A 22861-nucleotide genomic window follows, 5' to 3' on the forward strand; every position below is an offset into this window, starting at 1 on the left:
CAACTTCTACCGGACGACTTAACTTAGCTAACGGTTTATTAAGTTTAGGCACAAATTTTGGTGACACAAACGACAAGTTTGCACCACTATCAAAGAGTATCCTTGCCGGATTTGAATTAACCATGAAAGTACCTGAGACAACATCGCTAGATTGCTTGGCCTCCTCATTGGTCATCAAATAATTTTGACCCCTAGCCGTACCCGCCACCTTCTCTAATCGCTTAACATTATCGTTGCGCAATTCAGGACACTCCGGCCTCTTGTGCCCCTCTTTGTTACAATTAAAACAAACGATTTTGTTGGAAGATGGGTTCGTACAATCAAGAGCCAAGTGCCCTTGTCGACCACAATTGTAGCACGTGGGCCCAAAACTCTTAGAAGCCCCCTTTTTCGCCTACCGATGCTCTCAATCACACTCTTGTTCTTCTTGTTCGAGTGGCTAGTAGCTTCAAATTTTCGTTTGCCAAAGGTGAAGTCACTCTTTCTTGGAGCAAGCGACTCAAAACCCTTAGCAATATCAAATAGCTCATCAAAAGTCTTCGCCGAATTCCTACTAATCCTTTCTTGATAGTTATCATTTAAGGTTCGGTAGAAATCTTCTTTCAACATGTGATCGTTCTCGTCATACTCCGGGCAAAATTGGGTCTTTGATAAGAAAGTGGACTTGAGAGTGTTCAAATCCATTGACCCTTGCCTTAAAGTACGTAACTCGTCCTTAAGCTTTGAAAGATTGGCCGAAGTTCGGTATTCCCTGAAAAATTCCTCTTTAAACTCGTCCCACGTCAAACTCATACTTTGTTCTTCGCCATAAAGTCGGATTTTCGCATCCCACCACAACTTGGCATCACCCCTCATCATGCTACTACCAAACCTCGTCTTTTTATCGAGAGGGCACTCACTAGTACGGAAAGCCCCCTCCATATCGGAGATCCATCGAGCACTCTTTAGAGGGTCTCGTTCACCTTCAAAGGTGGGAGGTTGAGCATCTTTGAAGTTTTTATAGTGTAAGTCTCGTCTTCCCGCGTTATCCTCTTTAAGAACAATCTTAACTTGTTCCTTGACTAGATTGACTACTTGCTCGTCAATCGAATCCAAGAATATCTTCTTAACATCCTCTAAGAAGGCCTCATGACGCCTTTGCATAATGGCCTCAACCTTGGCCGTAAACTTAGCATCCTCGCTCGAACCCCCTTCATTGGTCTCGGGTTCGTTTCTCGTCTTCATACTATAAAACGAAAAAGGTTAAGCAACGAACGAGAAAACTTAACACATATGTATATACATATACACCACACTACCCCATCTTGCCCAACAATCGTCGTACATCGCTTGTTTGACACGATTTGAACTCGTAACAATGGTAGCTAATCATTGTTACGCGAGCACGTCGCATTAACTTGCTAGTACAACGTCTATCTTGCTTGATGATTGCTAACACAACACAAAACAATTAGCGCAAGGTTAGTTCACATAAACCTAAGCACTAATCAACTCCCGGTCCGACCCGTCTCCTACAAGTCCCGCGTAAAGCGCATACACAAATAAATCTAAGTCTAGGCACCTATCTCAAGTCGCCTAAATCCCTTAGACCATGCTCGGATACCACTTGTAACAACCCAACCCAATATACAATCGAACACGCATAAAATAAATTTTTTTTTTTACATGGGAGTGCGCCACGCGCACCACCTCAGGGTGCGCGGCGCGCACAGGCCTATTTTCAGTTCTGTCCGAATTTTCAATTTTTCGAATAAAGATCTCCCACTTCCCGACATATTTAGACGAAACGCTTTTCACAACATGTTCTAATATGAAAAACTCATACGATTCAAACATAAAATGAGTTTTACAAAACGGGGCCCACATCGGCCGTTTTACGAGTTTCATACGAAAGTCCGAGTTTCGACCACACTAGTTTAAATTCCAAACGACACTATGAGCATGATGTTTGGGGTTAAACTACCCATATCTTGGTCATACTCCAAAAGCTATCACATCCCAAAAGCGTCCCCTAAACAACAAGCGGGATCTCTAATCCAATCGAAGGCCCTTACCTTTGTCGACGCCGGAGCCTATAAAAAGATAAACAACGAGAGGGTAAGTAAAGCTTGGTGAATGCAATAATTATACCCATATATATATATAACATACCTACTTGCAATCACTTACACATATACCACATACACGCTAGCAATACAATTAGCATACCATCTCAAGTACAAAGCTAATAATCTCCAACAAATCGCTACTAGCGTAATCAATAACCTATAATCGACATAATATAATATGCTACAAAACAAAATACACAACCATGGTTAACCATTCTCGCGTCATGGTGCTACCGGCTCTTTGGTTCACACCATACACATTTGTCATGATGCTACCGGCTCTTTGGTTCACATCACAACTCGAGTCATACTCACGCGAGAGTGCTACCGGCTCTTTGGTTCACACTCTAACAACGCTAAGGTGCTACAGGATCTTTGGTTCTCACCCTAACAAATCGTGCTATAGCGCTACCGGCTCTTTGGTTCACACTATAACACACGTACTATGACGCTACCGGCTCTTTGGTTCACATCATAGCACGCTCGCACATACTATGGCACTGCCGGCTCTTTGGTTCATACCATAGCATACAAATAAATACATTACATACATATGCATATAATCATTCCACTCACCTTAACGATTTGGTGACGATTTATACCTCCACAAGCTTCAAAGCAAGGTACCTAAATATATAAGTACTCGATCAACAAACAAACTTGTTGGACTAAATACCAACACTTCACTCATGTGCATTTAATGACTTAAATGCATTAAATGCCCCATTTTCACCAAAACCGCCCTTTAAGGGTCAAGACCATTATTAATCACTTAAAAGCTAGTGATTAAGGTCCAACAACACTAACCATTACACAATTAGGGTATTTCATACCCATATTTCCCAATTAGGTCAATCATTAGCCCTTTGACTAATTTAAAGTCAACATACCCATTTCGGGTTATCTACTAACCCATCTAACACCCATTTACTAATTAACTAGGTGTGCTAGTAATTAATTAACCAATTAGGACTCATAAACATCAATTACCACTTTGAAACCCTAGGTTAGTTACCAATGAGTCTTCATGACTCCATCTTACCCAAGAACACCCAAAATCACCAAATATGGGTTTTATGTTCTTCATTTACCCAAACCCTAACCCTTACACAAAATCAAAGTAAGGAAATTAAAGTTATAACATACCACTACAACCACAACGGAGCTAGAGAGGGGATGAACAACTTTAATAACCGCACTTTGGTCCGAGAACAACTTCTTCCCCTTAGATTTAAGCTTTCTCACTCAAGAATCACACTCTCACTCTAAAATTTAAGTAAAGGGGATAAGGTTGTTGATAATGGAGTTAATGATACTCCACAACTGACCAACTGGCCTTTAACTTGTCCACAAGTGAAATTACCAAATTGCCCATCAAAATATCTCATTAAAACAGCAAAAACCCGACTACAGTAGGGAGTGCGCGGCGCGCTCCCTTTGGTGTGCGCGGCGCGCACTAAGCTCAGATTGCTCTCTGACTTCTGTTTAACTGCACAATCATTCCCACACTTTATGTACTCTATATACTCTGTTGTACAATGAAGATTAGGGTCTTACATATATATATATATATATATATATATATATATATATATATATATATATACATACATACATGCATACATACATACATACATACATACATATATATAAACGAAAAAGTTATTCTTGATTGTGGTTGAAAGTTATTTATGGATTGTTATATGTATAGGTTATATGTATAGATTATATATATTATTTATTTACAATTATTATTATTATATTATATAAAATATTAAATAAGAAATATTAAATCTAAAAAAACCCAAAACCGTACGTACGTTCCTCTAAAAATTAGGTCTCCATTTCCCGATAGATAAGATATCTTAGGGAGTTACATATTAGTTATAGATAAATATAAATATTACGTATAAATAAATAAATATTGCGTATACATAAGATATAAATAAATAGATAACATATAAATATATAAATGTCACCCATAGATTTACATATAAATAAGATTATAATATACTTCGTACATATAAATAATTTAATATACTCCATACATACATACATATATATATATATATATATATATATATATATATATATATATATATATATATATATATATATATATATATATATATATATATATATATATATATATATATATAGGAGCAGGATCAATGGGGAAGTAACCAATCGGGGGGAAGCGGGGAGAAGTAACAACAACAACAACAACAAAAAAATTCCATAAACCCAAAACACCAAACCCTAAACTCTAAACCGTTCGTGTTAAAAACTCAATTTAAATCCTAAATCTAAACCTTAAACCATAAATTTCTAAACCCTAATATCTAAACTCTATAAACCCTAATATCTAAACGCTAATATCTAAACCCTAAGAGCTAAAACCTCAACATACGCTCGAAAAACACGATAATTGATATATATTACTTCTTCGAGCGTTTTCCCGCTAAAATAAAAACATTTACCACAAAGTGTCTTTATTAAATGTTCATATTTTCATCCCATCTATAATGTTCGTGAACAAAGTTTTTTGAAAAAATGAAAAAAAAACTTTTTGCTTCCCCCCGATTGGTACTTCACTCTTGATCCTACCAATATATATATATATATATATATATATATATATATATATATATATATATATATATGTTATAATTCAGTAGGCTTATAACTACCTTTAGTGGTTCTTGACTGTAGAAGGTATATAGAGATAGAGATACTGTAAAACGGAGAAAACAAAGGTTGAACAAAAGGTATGAGTAATTGGTTTTTTATTTATAGAAAAATGTACAATGAGAGTTTGGTGGCATTTGGAATCTAGAGAGAGAGAGTGTTTTTGTTAACCAAAAAATACATACAATAAACTCTAACTCAACACACCTATTTATACTCAAAAAAATATACTATGCAATATCTATAATAATAATAAAATTATCATCCAATTATTACTTTTATAACACTCCCCCTTGGATGATAATTTTATTAGTGAATAACTAGTACTGCCTCGTTAAAAACCTTGCTAAAGAAAACCCTTTGGGATAAAACTTTAGCTAAGGGAAAAAGAGTGCAGCATAGAGTTGACTCCCCCTCAAGTAGGCAACGCCTGAGTTGTTACATCTTCTGAACATGCCTCATGCCAATATTATGAACGTGTGTTCTGAAAATAGCAGTTGGAAGTGCTTTGGTGAAAAGGTCAGCAGAGTTTTTGCTGGACTGAACATATCTCATTTCAATCTGGTTGTCCTTAATGAGATTTTGAGTGTATGAGAAGAATCTAGGGGGTATGTGTTTTGTTCGGTCACTTTTGATATACCCTTCTTTCATCTGTGTTATGCAAGCTACATTATCTTCATAGATAGTTGTTGAACTTTTATTGCGTTCTAGTCCACAAGAATCAGTAATGAGTTGTGTCATTGATCTCAACCAAAAACATTCCTGACTGGCTTCATGTAATGCAATTACTTCGGCATGATTTGATGATGTTGCAACAAGTGTTTGTTTTTGAGAACGCCATGATATTGCGGTACCTCCATTTAGGAATACATATCCATTTTGAGATTTAGCTTTATGTGGATCAGATAAATAACCTTCATCTGCATAACCAACCAAATCTTGTTTTGATTCGTTAGAATAAAATAATCCTAAATCAGTAGTTCCTCGAAGGTATCGAAATATGTGTTTGATCCCATTCCAGTGTCTTTTGGTAGGAGCTGAGCTGAACCTTGCCAACAAATTAACTGCAAAAGAAATGTCAGGTCTTGTACAATTTGTAAGATACATAAGAGCTCCAATTGCACTAAGATATGGTACTTCTGGTCCCAGGATATCTTCATGATCTTCACAGGGACGAAATGGATCAGTGTCAACATTAAGTGATCTAACAACCATAGGAGTACTTAATGGTTTTGCCTTGTCCATATTAAAACGTTTTAAAATCTTTTCAGTATATGTTGTTTGATGTACAAGTAAACCATTAGGCATATGTTCAATTTGTAAACCAAGGCAATACTTGGTTTTTCCGAGATCTTTCATTTCAAATTCTTTCTTTAGAAGTTGAATGGCTTCATGGATCTCTTTATTTGTACCTATGATATTAAGATCATCAACATAAACAGCTATGATCACATATCCGGATGTTGTTTTCTTAATGAAAACACATGGGCAAATAAGATTATTGGTATACCCTTTGCTTATCAAGTAATCACTTAATTGTTTATACCACATGCGACCCGATTGTTTCAACCCATATAAAGACCTTTGTAACTTGATTGAGTACATTTCTTTGGGTTTTGCATTGGTTGCTTCTGATACCTTAAATCCTTCAGGTATCTTCATATATATATCACTATCAAGTGATCCATAAAGATAAGCAGTCACAACATCCATGAGATGCATTTCTAAATTTTCAGAAACTGCCAGGCTGATTAAGTATCTAAAAGTAATTGCATCCATAACAGGAGAATAAGTTTCCTCATAATCAATTCCCGGTCTTTGAGAAAAACCTTGAGCTACAAGTCTAGCTTTATACCTTGTAACTTCATTTTTCTCATTTCTTTTTCGCACAAAAACCCATCTATATCCCACAGGTTTCACATCTTTAGGTGTGAGAATGATAGATCCGAAAACTTTTCTTTTATTGAGTGATTCAAATTCAGCTCGTATTGCTCCTTTCCAATGATCCCAATCATGTCTATTTTGACATTCCATGACAGATTTTGGTTCTGGATCATCATCATCATTCATGATGTCATATGCAACATTATATGAAAATATCTCATCAAGATTTTTCATTTCATTTCGGTTCCATAATATTTTTGAATGTGCGTAATTGATTGAAAATTCCGTATTGACATCATCAATCTCCTCTGCAGAAGGAGTATTGATTTGTAGTTCTTCTTGAACACTTTCTTTTACCTCATTATCAGCTGATTTTCTTTTCCGAGGATTTTTATCTTTGGAACCAATTGGTCTCCCACGTTTCTGGCGTGGCAAAGACTCAAGAATAACATTATTGCCAGTTTTTGGAATTTCAATTCGAGCTGGAGCATTTGCTGCTGGTATATATGATTTAGTCACTCTTTTTGTATCTGTAAATGCATCAGGCAATTTATTTGCAAGTTCTTGCATATGCATTATTTTTTGAACTTCGATCTCGCATTCTTTTGTGCGAGGATCAAGATACATTAATTGAGGTTCACACCATGAAACATCATTTTCTTTATTTTTTATTTCTCCCCCTAATCTAGGGAATAATGTTTCATTAAAGTGACAATCAGCAAAACGTGCTGTAAAAACATCACCCGTCATGGGTTCAATATATCTTATTATTGAAGATGTTTCATATCCAACATATATTCCCATCCTTCTTTGAGGACCCATTTTAGTGCGTTGTGGTGGTGCGATAGGGACATAAACCGCACAACCAAATGTTCTAAGGTGGGAAATATTTGGCTGATGACCAAAAGCAAGTTGCAAAGGAGAATATGTATGACTTGCGCTTGGTCTAATGCGAATCAATGATGCAGCATGCAAAATTGCATGGCCCCATACAGATACTGAGAGTTTTGTTCGCATTATCAATGGTCTAGCTATTAGCTGCAATCGTTTAATTAATGATTCAGCTAAACTATTTTGTGTATGCACATGGGCAATGGGATGTTCAACAATAATCCCAATAGACATGCAAAAGTTATTAAATGCTTGAGACGTAAACTCACCGGCATTATCTAGTCTCACCCTTTTAATAGTATAATCAGGGAAATGTGCTCTCAATTTAATAATTTGAGCAAGAAATTTTGCAAATGCCATATTTCGACTTGATAATAGACAAACATGAGACCATCTACTAGATGCGTCTATTAGAACCATAAAATATCTAAATGGTCCACATGGTGGATGAATTGGTCCACATATATCACCTTGAATTCTTTCAAGAAACATTGGTGATTCTTTTTCAACCTTAAGAGGTGATGGTCTTATTATCAACTTTCCAAGTGAGCATGATGTACATGGGATAAGTGCATCATGAGGGATCCTTTGATCCGCCAATGGATGTCCATGTGTATTTTGTATTATTCTTTTCATCATTGTTGATCCTGGGTGACCTAATCTCTCATGCCACAAACTGATCATTACAGGATCACATAATTTTTCTTTAACTACCACATTTACTTCAGGTACATTTATATGTGTATAATGTAAACCAGAATGAAGTCTTGTTAGTTTTTCAATTACACGATTCTTATCAGTGATACTTAAATATTTTTCATTTTCTGTTGTCACTGACTGATAATCATATCCATTTTGGTATATGTCAGAGAAACTTAACAAATTTCTCTTTGACATGGGAGAAAATAAGGCATTATTTATCAGAAAATTCGTACCATTTGGTAACATGAATTTTGCCTTTCCCATTCCTTTTATTAAGTCCACAGGACCTGATATAGTATGTATAGTTCCTTCCGTTGCTTTCAAGTCTGTGAAATATTTTTTAGATTTGAGTATGGTGTGAGTGGCACCACTGTCTGCAATACAAATATCTCCACCATTTGACTGATTTTTTACTCCAGCAGTATACATCATGAACTTCAAAAAAAATATGAGAAACAAATAATGAGTATATAATTCATCAATATATTACATTCAAAACATGTTACAAACGATAGCACATAATAAGGAAATATGTAGTAAACTAGATATGGTGTAGATTGAAAATGTACAACCATTTATTTAACGAGAACATATAATAGGATATCTATATCTATATATATATATATATATATATATATATATATATATATATATATATATATATATATATATATATATATATATATATATATATATATTAGAAATTTATTCATTAAAGTAGTCACAAGTTGGCTCAGTGATTTTTGTATCAAGGTCATCCACAAGATTTGCTTCTTTTCCTTTTCCCTTTAGGGATTCTTGATACCGATTAACAGAATGCTGATTTGTTCGACAGTTTTTAGACCAGTGGCCAATTTTACCACATCGGTAACAAGAATCTTCAACATTCTTTGAAGAGCCTTCTTCAACATTGTGATTTGTGGAATTGTATGGTGTTTGGATTTTATAATTTTGTGGATTATTATTTCTTTGTCCACGACCACGACCACCACGACCACCACGACCACGACCACCACCACGACCATTACCATAAGGGTGATTTCGAACATAGTTATGATTTTTATTATTGTTATGGTAATTTCCATGATGATGGTTTTGGCCAATATGGCTACGACCTCTTCCACACCCTCGTCCATGTGCATTTCTTCTTTTATTATTATTATTATTATTGTTAATAGCATTAGCTTCAGGAAATGCTAGCGCACTGGTAGGACGAGATTCTTGATTTTTCATCAGTAATTCTTTATTAACTTCTGCAACTAAGAGATAAGTTTGAAGTTTGGAAAAAGTTTTATAATTCTGCAATCTTAAATTTTCTTGCACAGTTATATTTGCAGAATGCATTGTGGAGAAAGTTTTCTCCATCATATCAGCATCACTTATTTCTTGACCACAGAATTGAAGCTTTGAACGGATCATGAACATGGCCGAGCTGTATTCACTTACCTTTTTGAAATCTTGGAACCTTAGATTTCTCCATTCTTCCCTCGCAGCTGGAAGTAATATTTCCTTTTGATTATCGAATCTACTCTTGATACTTTCCCATAAAACATGTGGATCTTTGATAGTGAGAAACATATGTTTTAAGGTGGTATCAATATGTTTGCGAATAAAAGCAATTGATTTTAATTTATCTTGATCGGAACAAGTATTATTTTCTTTTAAAGTTTCTAGAATACCCAATGATCCAAGATTTATTTCTACGTCCATAACCCATGATGTGTAGTTTGTTCCCGATACGTCTAAGGCATCAAACTCAAGCTTTGATAAGTTTGACATTTTCTATTTTCAGAAAGATGAACAACATAAATCATAATCATAATCATAATCATAATAAGATAAATAACAACATACAATTAGAATTAGTTTAGATTCATAAGTAGTAAACAAAGGAATAATGGTATGATTACAAATAATAAAATCATAAGGGAATATAGGTTCATATTATATTATATTATTAATGATATTATTATAATATATATTAAGTTATAATATATATTATTATAATATATTTTTCTTATTTTTAACCTTTAAGATTTACTTTTAATAAAAATACAAACTACTTTTCTTATTTTAACTTTTAAGATTTACTTTTAATAAAAATACAAACTACTTTTTTTATTTTAACTTTTAAGATTTACTTTTAATAAAAATACAAACTACTTTTTCTATTTTAACTTTTAAGATTTACTTTTAATAAAAATACAAACTACTTTTTTATTTTAACTTTTAAGATTTACTTTTAATAAAAATACAAACTACTTTTTTTTTATTTTAACTTTTAAGATTATAAATTTAAGAATAAACATTAGTATGCATGAAATAAATAATGATTAATTGCATAAGTAATCATAAATGTTAGATAACATATAAAGACCCCATCGTATTCGTATTGATCGGAATTAATCTCGACCCATGGTACCGTGTTGTCAAATGACGTGTTGCGTACATAAAGTACCGTGTTGTCAAATGACGTGTTGCGTACAATCATGAGGTCTTATTAACATAAATATAAATGTTAGTGAAGTTAATAAGAGTTAGATTACAGAAAATATAATTCAGGTGGTATAACCGACCATATATAACTTAAATAACATAAATATAAATGTTAGTGAAGTTAATAAGAGTTAGATTACAGAAAATATAATTCAGGTGGTATAACCGACCATATATAACTTAAATAACATAAATATAAATGTTAGTGAACATAACTGTAAATGTTAGTATACATAAATAAATGTTAGATAACATAAATGTAAATGTTAGTATACATAAATAAATGTTAGATAGCATAAATGTAAATTAGGCGACAGTGTCCACCATATATCATTTAGGTGGTATAACCGACCATATATTAGTTAGGTGGCAGAGCCAACCATATTTAGTATAAATGTTGAGATAATCGTGCTGATAACGTGTTATAATTCAGTAGGCTTATAACTACCTTTAGTGGTTCTTGACTGTAGAAGGTATATAGAGATAGAGATACTATAAAACGGAGAAAACAAAGGTTGAACAAAAGGTATGAGTAATTGGTTTTTTATTTATAGAAAAATGTACAATGAGAGTTTGGTGACATTTGGAATCTAGAGAGAGAGAGTGTTTTTGTTAACCAAAAAATACATACAATAAACTCTAACTTAACACACCTATTTATACTCAAAAAAATATACTATGCAATATCTATAATAATAATAAAATTATCATCCAATTATTACTTTTATAACAATATATATATATATATATATATATATATATATATATATATATATATATATATATATATATATATATATATATATATATATATATATAATGTTTTTAAGTGTTTAAAAATACACATACAATATTTAAAATATTTTAATATACATGTGATTTTACATGTTAAGGGGTTTGTTTATAAGTTTTATATGTGACTATTAAACTGAGAGGAAGAATTTAGGGTACGAAACCCTCAACAACGAATATCCACGTTCAATGACGTCATCACTCAACATCCACTCACTTTGATCAACATTTCCTCTAAGCAGTTTCGCCGGACACGTCATTCATACTCCGAGTTTACAATCATGTGGGACATCCATTCCTGAATCCAATACTCTTTCTAATATTGTATTGTCTAGTTCTACTTCTAATTCGGTTGATTTGGCGTCATGTTCTATTGATATATTATAAAACAAGTTGTGTTGAGACGGTGACGGAGTGTTTGATGATGGAGCGAGCAGAGATTGGCGGTGAGGTGCCCGTGACGGTGGGGTTGATTGACAGTGGAGCGGTTGTCATTTGAAAGTTGAATGCTGATGCCATTTGGGGTTGCGAGGTTTTGAGGGGAGATTGAACAAGTGATTTTTCAAGAAATAATATTGGGACATAAAAGACTTGATAATGCCTTACCATTTGCTGCAAACTGATTTTTCAGTTCAGGTGCTCAAACTAGGGTGTTCATCGGTTCGGTTTTCGGTTTGTTCGGTTTATTCGGTTCGGTGTATTCGGTTTTGAAATTTTTTTAGGCAAAACCGAAAACCGAATTCAAAGTTAAAACCGAACCGAACCGAAAACCGAATTCGGATTGGTTCGGTTTTCGGTTAAAACCGAATATTATGAAAAAACTAAGAACGATGGTAGTTTAATTGTAGCGTTACTGATGTCTTAGTTAGTTATATCCTAAAACAATGACGTACTATTAAATTATCAAGAATCCGATGATTTATTAATATTTACAGCTTTATTATGACGTTTACTGCTTCTGTTATTAAGAAGAAGAACATAATAATTTGAGTAGCATAATTATAATGTAAGCTACCAACTCATCATATGGGTGAGAACATATTTTATTGATTGGATCCCAAATTATAATGACATTAAAACATAAATATACAAATTAAATATTTAAAAATTTTGAATTCGGTTTTGAATTCGGTTTTCGGTTAAACCGAATTCAGAATTTTCAAAACCGAAAACCGAATTCAAATTCGGTTTCGGTTTGACTCGATCCGAAAACCATTTTTCAAATTCGGTTTGGTTTTTTTCCGGTTTGGTTTCGGTTTGGTTTTCGGGTTCCACGGTTTCAAACCAAATACTGACCACCCCTAGCTCAAACTACCCTTATCTTAATTTATGTAGTTACACAATTCATTTCGTGACAACATATTTACTTGACAATGTGACCAAATTTGATACGTTAGACCATTCACTACGCAAATGGTATTTGTTGTAGTGTTGTGGGTTTTTTTTTTTTTTTTTTTTTTTTTTTTTTTTTTTTTGCTGATGTGGTATTGTTGTGGGATTGAGGGAGCGTTGTGATAAATGTATTGTTGTAGTATTGTGATGTTGCGGGTAAAATATAGATGGTATTTTGTTAATATATATTAATATTGTATTTAAATTAAAAAAAAATTGATTGGCTTCTTCTTAGTTGTGCTCATCATGGTGTGCCCCTATAACATCACAACATTTTTGACCACAACGACCCGTAGAGCCCATTGTAGCCGTTGTTCAACAACAATATCCTATTGTTGTGCCCCATACTGAATGGTATTAGACTATCCCTTGAGCTACAAAGTGATGCCCATGATTTTCTGATTTGGGCAACGATATGATGACACCCAAATGCCCCTTTTGGGGTGTTCGTCATTTGAGGGACGATGGTCATCTTGATGACATGCAAGAAGGATAAACAACAACCAATTAGATTTTGACACGCCACATTTATATCAATATTTTTATTTCATTTTCACCCAACTCACAGTTATATTTTACCATAACATCCAAAATCTTCCAACACTTCCAACAACATTACCCATAACACTCCTACAAAAAATGAAATTGTCAGGTCCAGTCATCCCCTCAAAAAAAATCCTCAAAATGACATCACGTCGCAATAATCATAACGCGTCGTCTTATAGTACATTAATGTGCTGCTATGATTACTACGTGTGTGGTATGAATCACACAATTTGTTTCATAAACACAGTATTAATCTCTAAGATACATGGTGGAGCTAGAAATTGAAATAGAGGGGAAAATAGATTATTTTGTTACCTTCTATGGTTTAGAGGGGCAAACATTTAAAGATATCATTAAAAAAATTCAAAAAAGTACTTTTATGTAATTTCAGAGTTCTTGAGGGGGGCAGCTGCCTTAGATCCTCATCTGCTTAGATGGTAATTACTTGACTATTTTTTTTATGTAGCGACTAGTGCTTTCGATATCACCAAATTCGAGGTGTGGTGTGCCATCTTGCAAGTACCATCTTCACTACTACCTTCGATAGTCATACTGATGATAGTCGTGGTTTCTAGGAGCTTCGAGGAGTGATTTATCTCTGTTTTTCAACTGTTACAAATTTAATTTTTTATTAAAGTAGTGTTAATTTGAAAGTTTTCTAATGAACACTTGAATGTTTGGATGTAGAAAAATGTTTTTGTTCATCAGTTCATCCTGATTAGTTGACAATAAAATATGATGTCATTTAATGCTAATGCTAATGCTAACGCTAATGCTAATGCTTTTATATGCGTTGTTTAACACATTTGTAGGTTGCTGTTGGATCCCCCACTGAGACTCTTAAATTATCACTAACTAGTTATGGGGACAGATTTTGATAAATTGTGCATTATACAATTAAATCATTGTAAATGTATTATTATTGGGAAACATACATCATGGGTCAAGAGTGTTATGCCTGGTGGTAAGTGGTAACATACTTTTTGTATGCAAGTAATCATTTAACATTTACTTAATGAATTAATATGGTAATCATAAACTAATAAGTCAATATTAAGAAGAAAAAAAAAAAATACAATAATATGGTACTGGCCTTTTCATCTATGAATCAGCAGGGGCCCAAAAGCCATGAAACCCAAGAGGAAAATTCATGTGTTTAGGCACTTCAAGTCTTGCAACAACCTCATTTGTCTCCCCAATCTTCTTGGCATCCAAAATCGCTAGGTAACACTTTTGTTCTGATACCGCGTACTGTACATAAACAGCGTTTAATGCGGTTTCTTATTTGAAAACATATAAAAACAGTCCTCTTTTTTGGAATAATTTCTAGGCGTTTTAATGACGTACCTCTACGACAAGAAGGTATCCATCATCTTCATCAGTCCCCTTTGACACAAAAATAGGCTCACCTATGAATCGTCGGGGGCCCACTGACCATGTTCGGGTGGTATTCTTCACAATATTGAACTTTACCACCGTATCAAATGGAAAATTTGGTAGTTGTCGACGCGCACCTAAAGATGTTGATGCGTACATGTACGTGTTGTTGGTTCCACCAAAATCACTATTAATAACAGGGAAATCAGTTGATTTGTCCCACGTATCGTTTAGCGGATTCATACTACACTTCTCACATTCTCCGCTTGCGTTCAATTCAATTGAAACCTGCGAGTTATAAGATCGAGAACATGTTTCATGTCAAATGTGTTGGTTATAGTTTTGGTTAGAAGAAATGGATATGGTTGCTTTGTATTTGTGAATGGATGTTATCTCACATAGGTGGGAGGAAGAAGTGGGAGATGGGTGACTTGGTTATAAAAGGAGTGTTAAGCCTCACTTTCAAATTGCACTAATCAATACACTTTAAGTATTTGATTATTTCTTTCTTTTTTACACTTGTTTGAGAGTTGTATTAGTTAAATATTTTGGAGAGTGTAGTTGGCTTAAGAGAGTCGTCTATATCATTTTAACAATTTGTGATATAGTGTATTTCTCTCTTTGGGGGCCGGTGGTTTTTCTCCTGTTTTGGAGTTTTCACGTTAAATCTTGTGTTGTGTATTGTTCTTATTTCTTTACTGTTATTGTTGGGCTGAGTGGTGGGAATTAGTGAGACCGTAATTTCCCAACAACTGGTAACAGAGCGTCAGGTTTGACGGGGGTCTCGGTTATAGGAGTCGGAGTATGCTCTGTGGTTGCCACGGGAGTGGATCGTCCACATCAGAAACGAGTTCTATTGATCGTATAGGGTATCTAGTTAGATAATATTTTTTCTGATTCGGAGTAAGTGGTGTCTAGAATTTGTAGTGGAACGGGTGTTGGATTTTCCAATTTAACGGATCATGTGCGCCACTCCACTACATCTGTCGGCCAGTCGAAACGTGAGCAAAATCAGAGAAAGTGTTGTTTATAGGATACAGATACGATGTCGAAGTTCAGTCCAATGAGGTTTGATGTTGAGAAATTTGATGGGAGGATCAATTTTGGCTTATGGCAGGTTCAAGTCAAGGATGTGTTGATTCAGTCTGGTTTACACAAGGCATTGAAGGGTAAACCCACCCTTGTTCCTGGCAGTGATTCTAGCAGTAAGTTCGATGAAGAAGAATGGGATGATATGGATTTGAGGGCAGCAAGTGCGATTCGTTTGTGTCTTGCAAAGAATGTGCTGGCAAATGTGTACGGGTTATCAACGGCTAAGGAACTTTGGGATAAGTTGGAGCAGTTGTACCAGGGCAAGGACATCTCAAATCGGTTGTGTCTTAAAGAACAGTTCCATACTTTGCGTATGGATGGGGGTTCAAAGATTTCAGATCATCTGAGTATTCTTAATGGTATTGTTTCGGAACTAGAGGCTATTTGAGTTAAAATGGAAGATGAAGATAAAGCTTTGAGGCTGATATTATCTTTGTTATCGTCCTATGAGCACATGAAACCTATTTTGATGTATGGGAAAGAAACTCTGAAGTTTGAAGACGTTACTAGCAAGCTCCTATCCGAGGAGAAAAGACTGAAAGGTAACGGGGTCTCGTCATCAGAAAGTACGGTACTGTTGTGTTCGGATAGGCAAAAGAGAAACTCCGGAAAGAATCTGGTATGCTGGAAGTGCGGGAAAACTGGGCATGTAAGGGTTAATTGTCCAGGTGGAGCTAAATCGGCAAATGGCTCCAAAGGCGCTAATGATGTATCCATTGTTACGGAGAGTGGCGAATTCCTCTGAAGTCACGCCATCCTCATGGTGTGTCCGCGCCACCATGGAAAGGGATGTTCGTTAGCGGTTCCACAAATTGCACATGGGCATTGGTTTGACGTTTATGCAGGTTGTGTGGTGGAAACAGATGTTGTAGCTGATGAAACTTCCAGGGAAAGTCAAACAGGAAGTTGCACCATAATAGTTCAGCTGGGTACACAACATGTGCCGATATAAAATGCTTGGAATGTGATATTCTAAGTGCTATACTCTTTATGGTGGAGTATGATAATTCTGTTTAGAGTTATGATTGTCTGTTATGACAATGATTGTCGGGTCTTGACAATGTTCGATGAAGATGCAAATTTTATTTCTTGGGTTAGAGGTAATGTCAGCGGCATGAAGATGAGGATCTTGAAATTGTCGTCGAGGAAGCATCTACGTCGGTTTCTTTTGCAAAGTGGAAGCATAGTTATCTTCTTCTATCTAAAAGGTGGAGATTTGTTGGTTATAGTTTTGGTAAGAAGAAATGGATATGGTTGTTTTGTATTTGTGAATGGATGTTATCCCACATAGGTGGGAGGAAGAAGTGGGAGATGGGTGACTTAGTTATAAAAGGAGTGTTAATCCTCACTTCCAAATTGCACCAATCAATACACTTTAAGTATTTGATTATTAGTTAAATATTTTGAAGAGTGTAGTTGGCTTAAGAGTTGTATTAGTTAAATATTTTGAAGAGTGTAGTTGGCTTAAGAGAGTCGTCTATATCATTGTAACAATTTGTGATATAGTGTATTTCTCTTTTTGGGGGCCGGTGGTTTTTCTCCTGTTTTGGAGTTTTCACGTTAAATCTTGTATTGTGTATTGTTCATATTTCTTTACTATTATTGTTGGGCTGAGTGGTGAGAATTAGTGAGACCGTAATTTCACAACAAAATGTCAATATATTTTAGGTGCCATTAACAAGTGTATGAGGGGGAGAACCTTGAAAAGATGAGGTGACAATTTACGTTCTCCTTCATCGACATTCATTATTGATGGGTCTAAGTTACCACTTTGCCAATTGTATCCTGTTAAAATAAACACCATTTGCAATTTATAAAAAAGACGAAAGAAGATTTCAACAAAACAATAGTATTTTATACACCGCAAAAAAAAAAGTTCAATTTTGACGTATTCTTTATTTTTGACACTTTTAAAACGTAAATAAGTTGACTTGTTTTATGCACCTATAAATGTCACAAAACTTTTGACACTTAAAAATGTTAAAAAATTAATAACACTTAAAATTTTTGACAGCACATTTTTTCATGCATCAAAATTTTTTGACACCATTTTTTCCACACTTTTAACTTATATATTCATATTAATACTTTTAAGTGTCAAAACTCATTCAAAAAGTGTCAAAAACTACGAGCTTAGTTGTAATGATAGCAAAGTAACATTAATTAACATACCGAACAATTTATGAAAATTGAACCACTTGTAAGAACAACCACTAGCTTGTATTTGAATTTGCGTATGTCCGTTATGATCCGTTTCTTCGAATGCATTTCCGACATGAAGTACCCACGTTTGAGAAGGAGCTTCGATTGGCACCTTCCAGTCCCTCCTCGTTCCATTACGTTCAGGGAAACGCGGTAGCAAATATATTGGAGAAGTAGACTTACTAGGATTCAACGATAAAGCCGATATCATTGGAGTAATTCCACATACTGCTGTCATTGATCCTGTGGTATTTTTAAAAGATGAGTACTTCAATTCTTGTTGTATGAAATATTACTATTCGAGGTTAAGATAATTGAAATCAAAAACTAGGAATTAGTGGAGTACCAAGAATGTCAAGTTTGATCCGATTGCCAAACAATATGTAATGTGAATCTGTGAAAGCCCAGTCATGGATCATTAGATGTTCTGGAATATTGAATTCTTGTTTCTGCAACATCTTGAAGTCACCATCAAATTCTGTAAATTATATGAATAAAGAGTAATGTTAATGCTATATATATAGATCGGACAAATATATAGCTCAAAATGTAACATAAAAACCAAATCAACAATAAAAGTAATATCACGTTTATTATTGTCCATAAAGTATTATGATTTCACTTTTGTGCCCGTAAATGATCGTTTTTTGAAAAACTTGAAATTAGGGTAACATTGTCATTTGACAACCACGTGAGCATCCACGTAGACGTAAGTGACAAATATGGCAATTGACTAGTTGATGATGCACCATGTACATGGATGTTGATATAGATGCCCATGTTTGTTGACAATTAACAGTGTATTAATTTAAATTTATAAATAAAGTAATGATTCTTACGGATACAAAAATTAAATCAAAATCAGAATTATTAATTAATTAAAATGACAAAAGTAGGAGTAATAATAATTTTATTGAGATCTATAGTGTTTTATATGATATTTAGGATTATATTATAATGTACGGTTTACCATACTTTTACTAAATGTATTTTTTTTGTCAAATTAAAATGCATAAATAAGTGTAAATAATTTATTTAATTTTGAAAGTGGCGGAAATTTTTTGTTGTTACGCAAATTAAATGGGTTTTGATAATACTAGTGAAATGACCCGTGGAAACACGGGTTTGTTTAAACGAAACAGTTTAATGATATGTTTTAGGTATTAAGCGAATGTAAATGTTAAAGTCATTTGGTTTATTGTCCCGTGGAACCACGGATTCCGACTAAGAAACTTGTCGTTGATTTTATAAACATAAAGTTCGCTCAAAGTTGAATATTTATATTTATATTTTTAATAATTATTATTATTATTAATAATAATAAATGCCTTTCAAATTTTTTTAGAAAAATAAAATTATAATTTAGGAGAGAGTAATATTTCTTTTTATAAAAGATTGTGTATTACTTTTTTAAATGAATTAATATATAATTATGACATTATCATTTTAAAAAGTAAAATGTAATTTAGCTTAATAATGATGTCATTATTTTACAAGTTTATTATACTATATAGATGTGTCCCTATCAGACACTCTAAACATGTATTTAAACATAATTTTTTTATATATCAAGAAAAAACTATTATCTTTTTAATTAATTTTTTAATTACAAACTTTTATATTTAAGAGAATTACATGTTCATTAGACATTTAACGTGTGTCATAAGCGAAAGTTAATTTAAAATCTACAAATGTACACATTTATGTTGAATCAAAAACTTACCATAAAGAGTGAAAGTACTCCGTGGGAGGAGCATATCCTCTGCATTACAAGACATCATAAGAAGCCTATTCCTGGAAGCATCAATCTTATAATGAGACAACAGCCGTTTTGGTGGCATATTGAAAACCCCTGCGTACAAGCATCTCATTCTTTTATATTTTATATAAAAACTAATAACAAACTAAATCTGATAAATAGTTTAATTTTTCGATACTCCGTATAATATAAGAAGTGATGTACAAAGTGGAAATATACGATGTGGTTGAGCATATAAATATTCGTACCGTATAATATTGGCCTCAATATGTTTGTAGCAACATCCAAAAAATTGACACCATCCGTCCTTTGATCGTTGTCAAAGTTCGATGGTGTCGATGATCCATCGACAACGTTCATCAAATCAAATTTTCCTATAGTTTTTAACGATGTAGGTTCGATCTCATAAGGGGCCCCACCTTCCCACAAGCAAAACAACCGATCACCCCATTTCAACACGCTAGTATTAGCAACGTTTTTCATAACTTTAGTATTGCCAAACTTTTTCCCATTCTTAAGTACCGAAAATGGGCCACGATGAGTGAACCGCCACTCACCCGTTTCACGGTCATGTTCTTCCACTTGAGCTTTTGTTTGAATGTATTTAGCCATGAATTTGACCTCACCTTTAACCCCATCAATTGTGAAGGCTCTAAGATAGCCATGACCATCTAAAGGGTGAACCGTTGACCCATGATCATCTTTAAATAATCCAGGTCCCGTTAGGTAATATGTTCCTAACGGGAAATCTGAGGGTATAGAACCCTCGGTAATACGCAAGCTTATGGGATTATCAGTTTCTGTACGCTGTGAAATAAAGAGAAACTGATAATCCCAGTAAGCTGTTGTTTTTTCGTCTTCGACTGAAGTTGACACTTCTTGAGTTGGTGGACGTGGGACCCGATCGGGAAACAAGATTGCTTTAGGTGGTGGTAGTTTGATCGCCGGTGATGATAGTTTCAATGGAGCAAAGTTGAATGCTTTGGCCTGCATATTGTCGAAGTGGTAGTGGCAAATGCAAATTAAAAAATTTAAGTAGAAATATTGGTGTTAGATTATTTATAGAAAAAACAATTTTTTTAATGACGTTGATACCCTTGATTGTTTGACTTGTATTGTATTACTCGATTTTTTCAATAAAATAATAAACACTCTTATACATGTCAAAATACGTGGTCACTCGCAGGTTCTCTGTTTGCTAATAAAAATCCCTGTAATTATGTCTTATACCAGTTTTTATGAGCTCGTCCGTTGGACAGAGGTTGTAAAAATACACTTTTCCAAATATATATATATATATATATATATATATATATATATATATATATATATATATATATATATATATATATATATAAAACAATTAAAGATTAAAGATGTACATATTAGTGTGAAGTTCGTTTCGACACAGAACGATCCTTATTGCGTTAATTCTTCTTATATGATTTGTTATTAAATACTAGTAAGTTATAAAAAAAAACTACGTTATTAATATTATGAGTCCGTTCTTTTGATGGAAGTTGTGACAATAGGCTTTCGCAAATATATATATATATATATATATATATATATATATATATATATATATATATATATATATATATATATATATATATATAGAGAGAGAGAGAGAGAGAGAGTAGAACTTCCGTTTAGAGATTAGTTGTTTGTAAATAATTGTGAAAGTGTATTTTTGCAACCTCCGGTAAATAATTGTTATTAGCTTTTATTTCATGTTGCTTGAATTTTGATATGTTGTAACGAACTATGACTTACTATTAAAAGGCTACTGGTCTAGCGGTATCAAGGTTCCTTTTTAACCTTGAGGTCATGAGTTCAAGTTCTAGGGTGCACAATATATATATATATATATATATATATATATATATATATATATATATATATATATATATATATATATATATATATATATATATGGATTTGTTTAAACGAAACAGTTTAATAATATATTTTATTATTAAGTGAACGTAAATGCTAAAGTCATTTAGTTTAATTACCTGTGGAACTACAAAGTCCGACTAAGAAACTCGTCAGCTGAACATTTCATCAAACACCTAAAATGCATATTAAACAGTCCAAATCCAATCATAAGAGATAATATTGGTTGTCACTTTAAAATTGTATATTAAAATATAAATTTAAAATTGATTTCCTTCTGCCTAGCTTTTATACCTTTTCGTACACAATTCAAAATAATTAATTAAAATAATTCAAAATTATTTAATTTTAATGATTAGAATAATTATTAATAAGATTTAATAATAATAATAATTAATTAATAAGATTTAATTTTAATTCAAAATTATTTAGATTAATGACATCACCCACCAATTTTAGATTTTTTTCTTTTTCTTTTTGAATTTTTCTTAACAAAGGAATTAGTCTAATAATGACATAATCATTATATGATTTTAATATTAGCTATATATATATATATACATACATACATACATACATACATACATACATATAAAACAAAAAGTTTTTCTTGATTGTGGTTGAAAGTTATTTATGGATGTTTGTATCTATATATTATATTTATATATCTATATTATATATATTATTAAATAATATATAAATAAATTATAAACCTTAATATAAAATACAAATACATCCATTTAAAAAAAAAATACAATACAAATCACAAATATGGAAATAAAAGGAACCATATTACGGCAAATTAAATAAAAGGAAACCATGGGTATAAAAGGAATCATGGGTATAGTCAGTTTCTAATATATAATATATTATAATATTATATTAGGAATGTATATTAAAACTCACCAAAATTTTTTATGGATTTATTTTTCTGTTCGTCGCGAGTTAGGTTCCACCGCTATCACCGATCAACTCGAAGTAATTTTACGAACAAAACACAATAAATTATATTCGAAACGGAGCTTCGATGCAC

The 22861-nt window shown here is 33.2% G+C and overlaps 1 protein-coding gene across 1 annotated transcript; it reads right to left on the reverse strand.

Annotated features, from left to right (window-relative positions):
- Positions 1-14466: 14466 nt before the first annotated feature.
- LOC139844847 (carotenoid cleavage dioxygenase 7, chloroplastic) lies at positions 14467-20922 on the reverse strand. The gene is made up of 7 exons (XM_071835069.1): positions 20178-20922; positions 19894-20022; positions 18517-18648; positions 18141-18413; positions 17668-17753; positions 14847-15164; positions 14467-14750 (listed from the first exon to the last, which is right to left on the reverse strand). Exons 1-7 carry the CDS (start codon positions 20920-20922, stop codon positions 14601-14603), a joined length of 1833 nt encoding a protein of 610 aa, XP_071691170.1. The 3' UTR covers positions 14467-14600.
- Positions 20923-22861: the final 1939 nt, after the last annotated feature.

The sequence above is a fragment of the Rutidosis leptorrhynchoides genome, chromosome 4, assembly GCF_046630445.1.
Source record: "Rutidosis leptorrhynchoides isolate AG116_Rl617_1_P2 chromosome 4, CSIRO_AGI_Rlap_v1, whole genome shotgun sequence".
Classification (NCBI taxonomy): domain Eukaryota; kingdom Viridiplantae; phylum Streptophyta; class Magnoliopsida; order Asterales; family Asteraceae; genus Rutidosis; species Rutidosis leptorrhynchoides.

Bases quoted from the DNA above. Each gene is read 5' to 3' on its own strand.
- LOC139844847 (XM_071835069.1), bottom strand. From the start codon at position 20,922: ATGCAGGCCAAAGCATTCAACTTTGCTCCATTGAAACTATCATCACCG. The intron at 15,165-17,667 runs GTTCTCCCCCTC...TATAACTCGCAG, and splicing joins TGTCACCTCATCTTTTCAAG to GTTTCAATTGAATTGAACGC. The intron at 14,751-14,846 runs GTACGTCATTAA...GTTTATGTACAG, and splicing joins GATACCTTCTTGTCGTAGAG to TACGCGGTATCAGAACAAAA.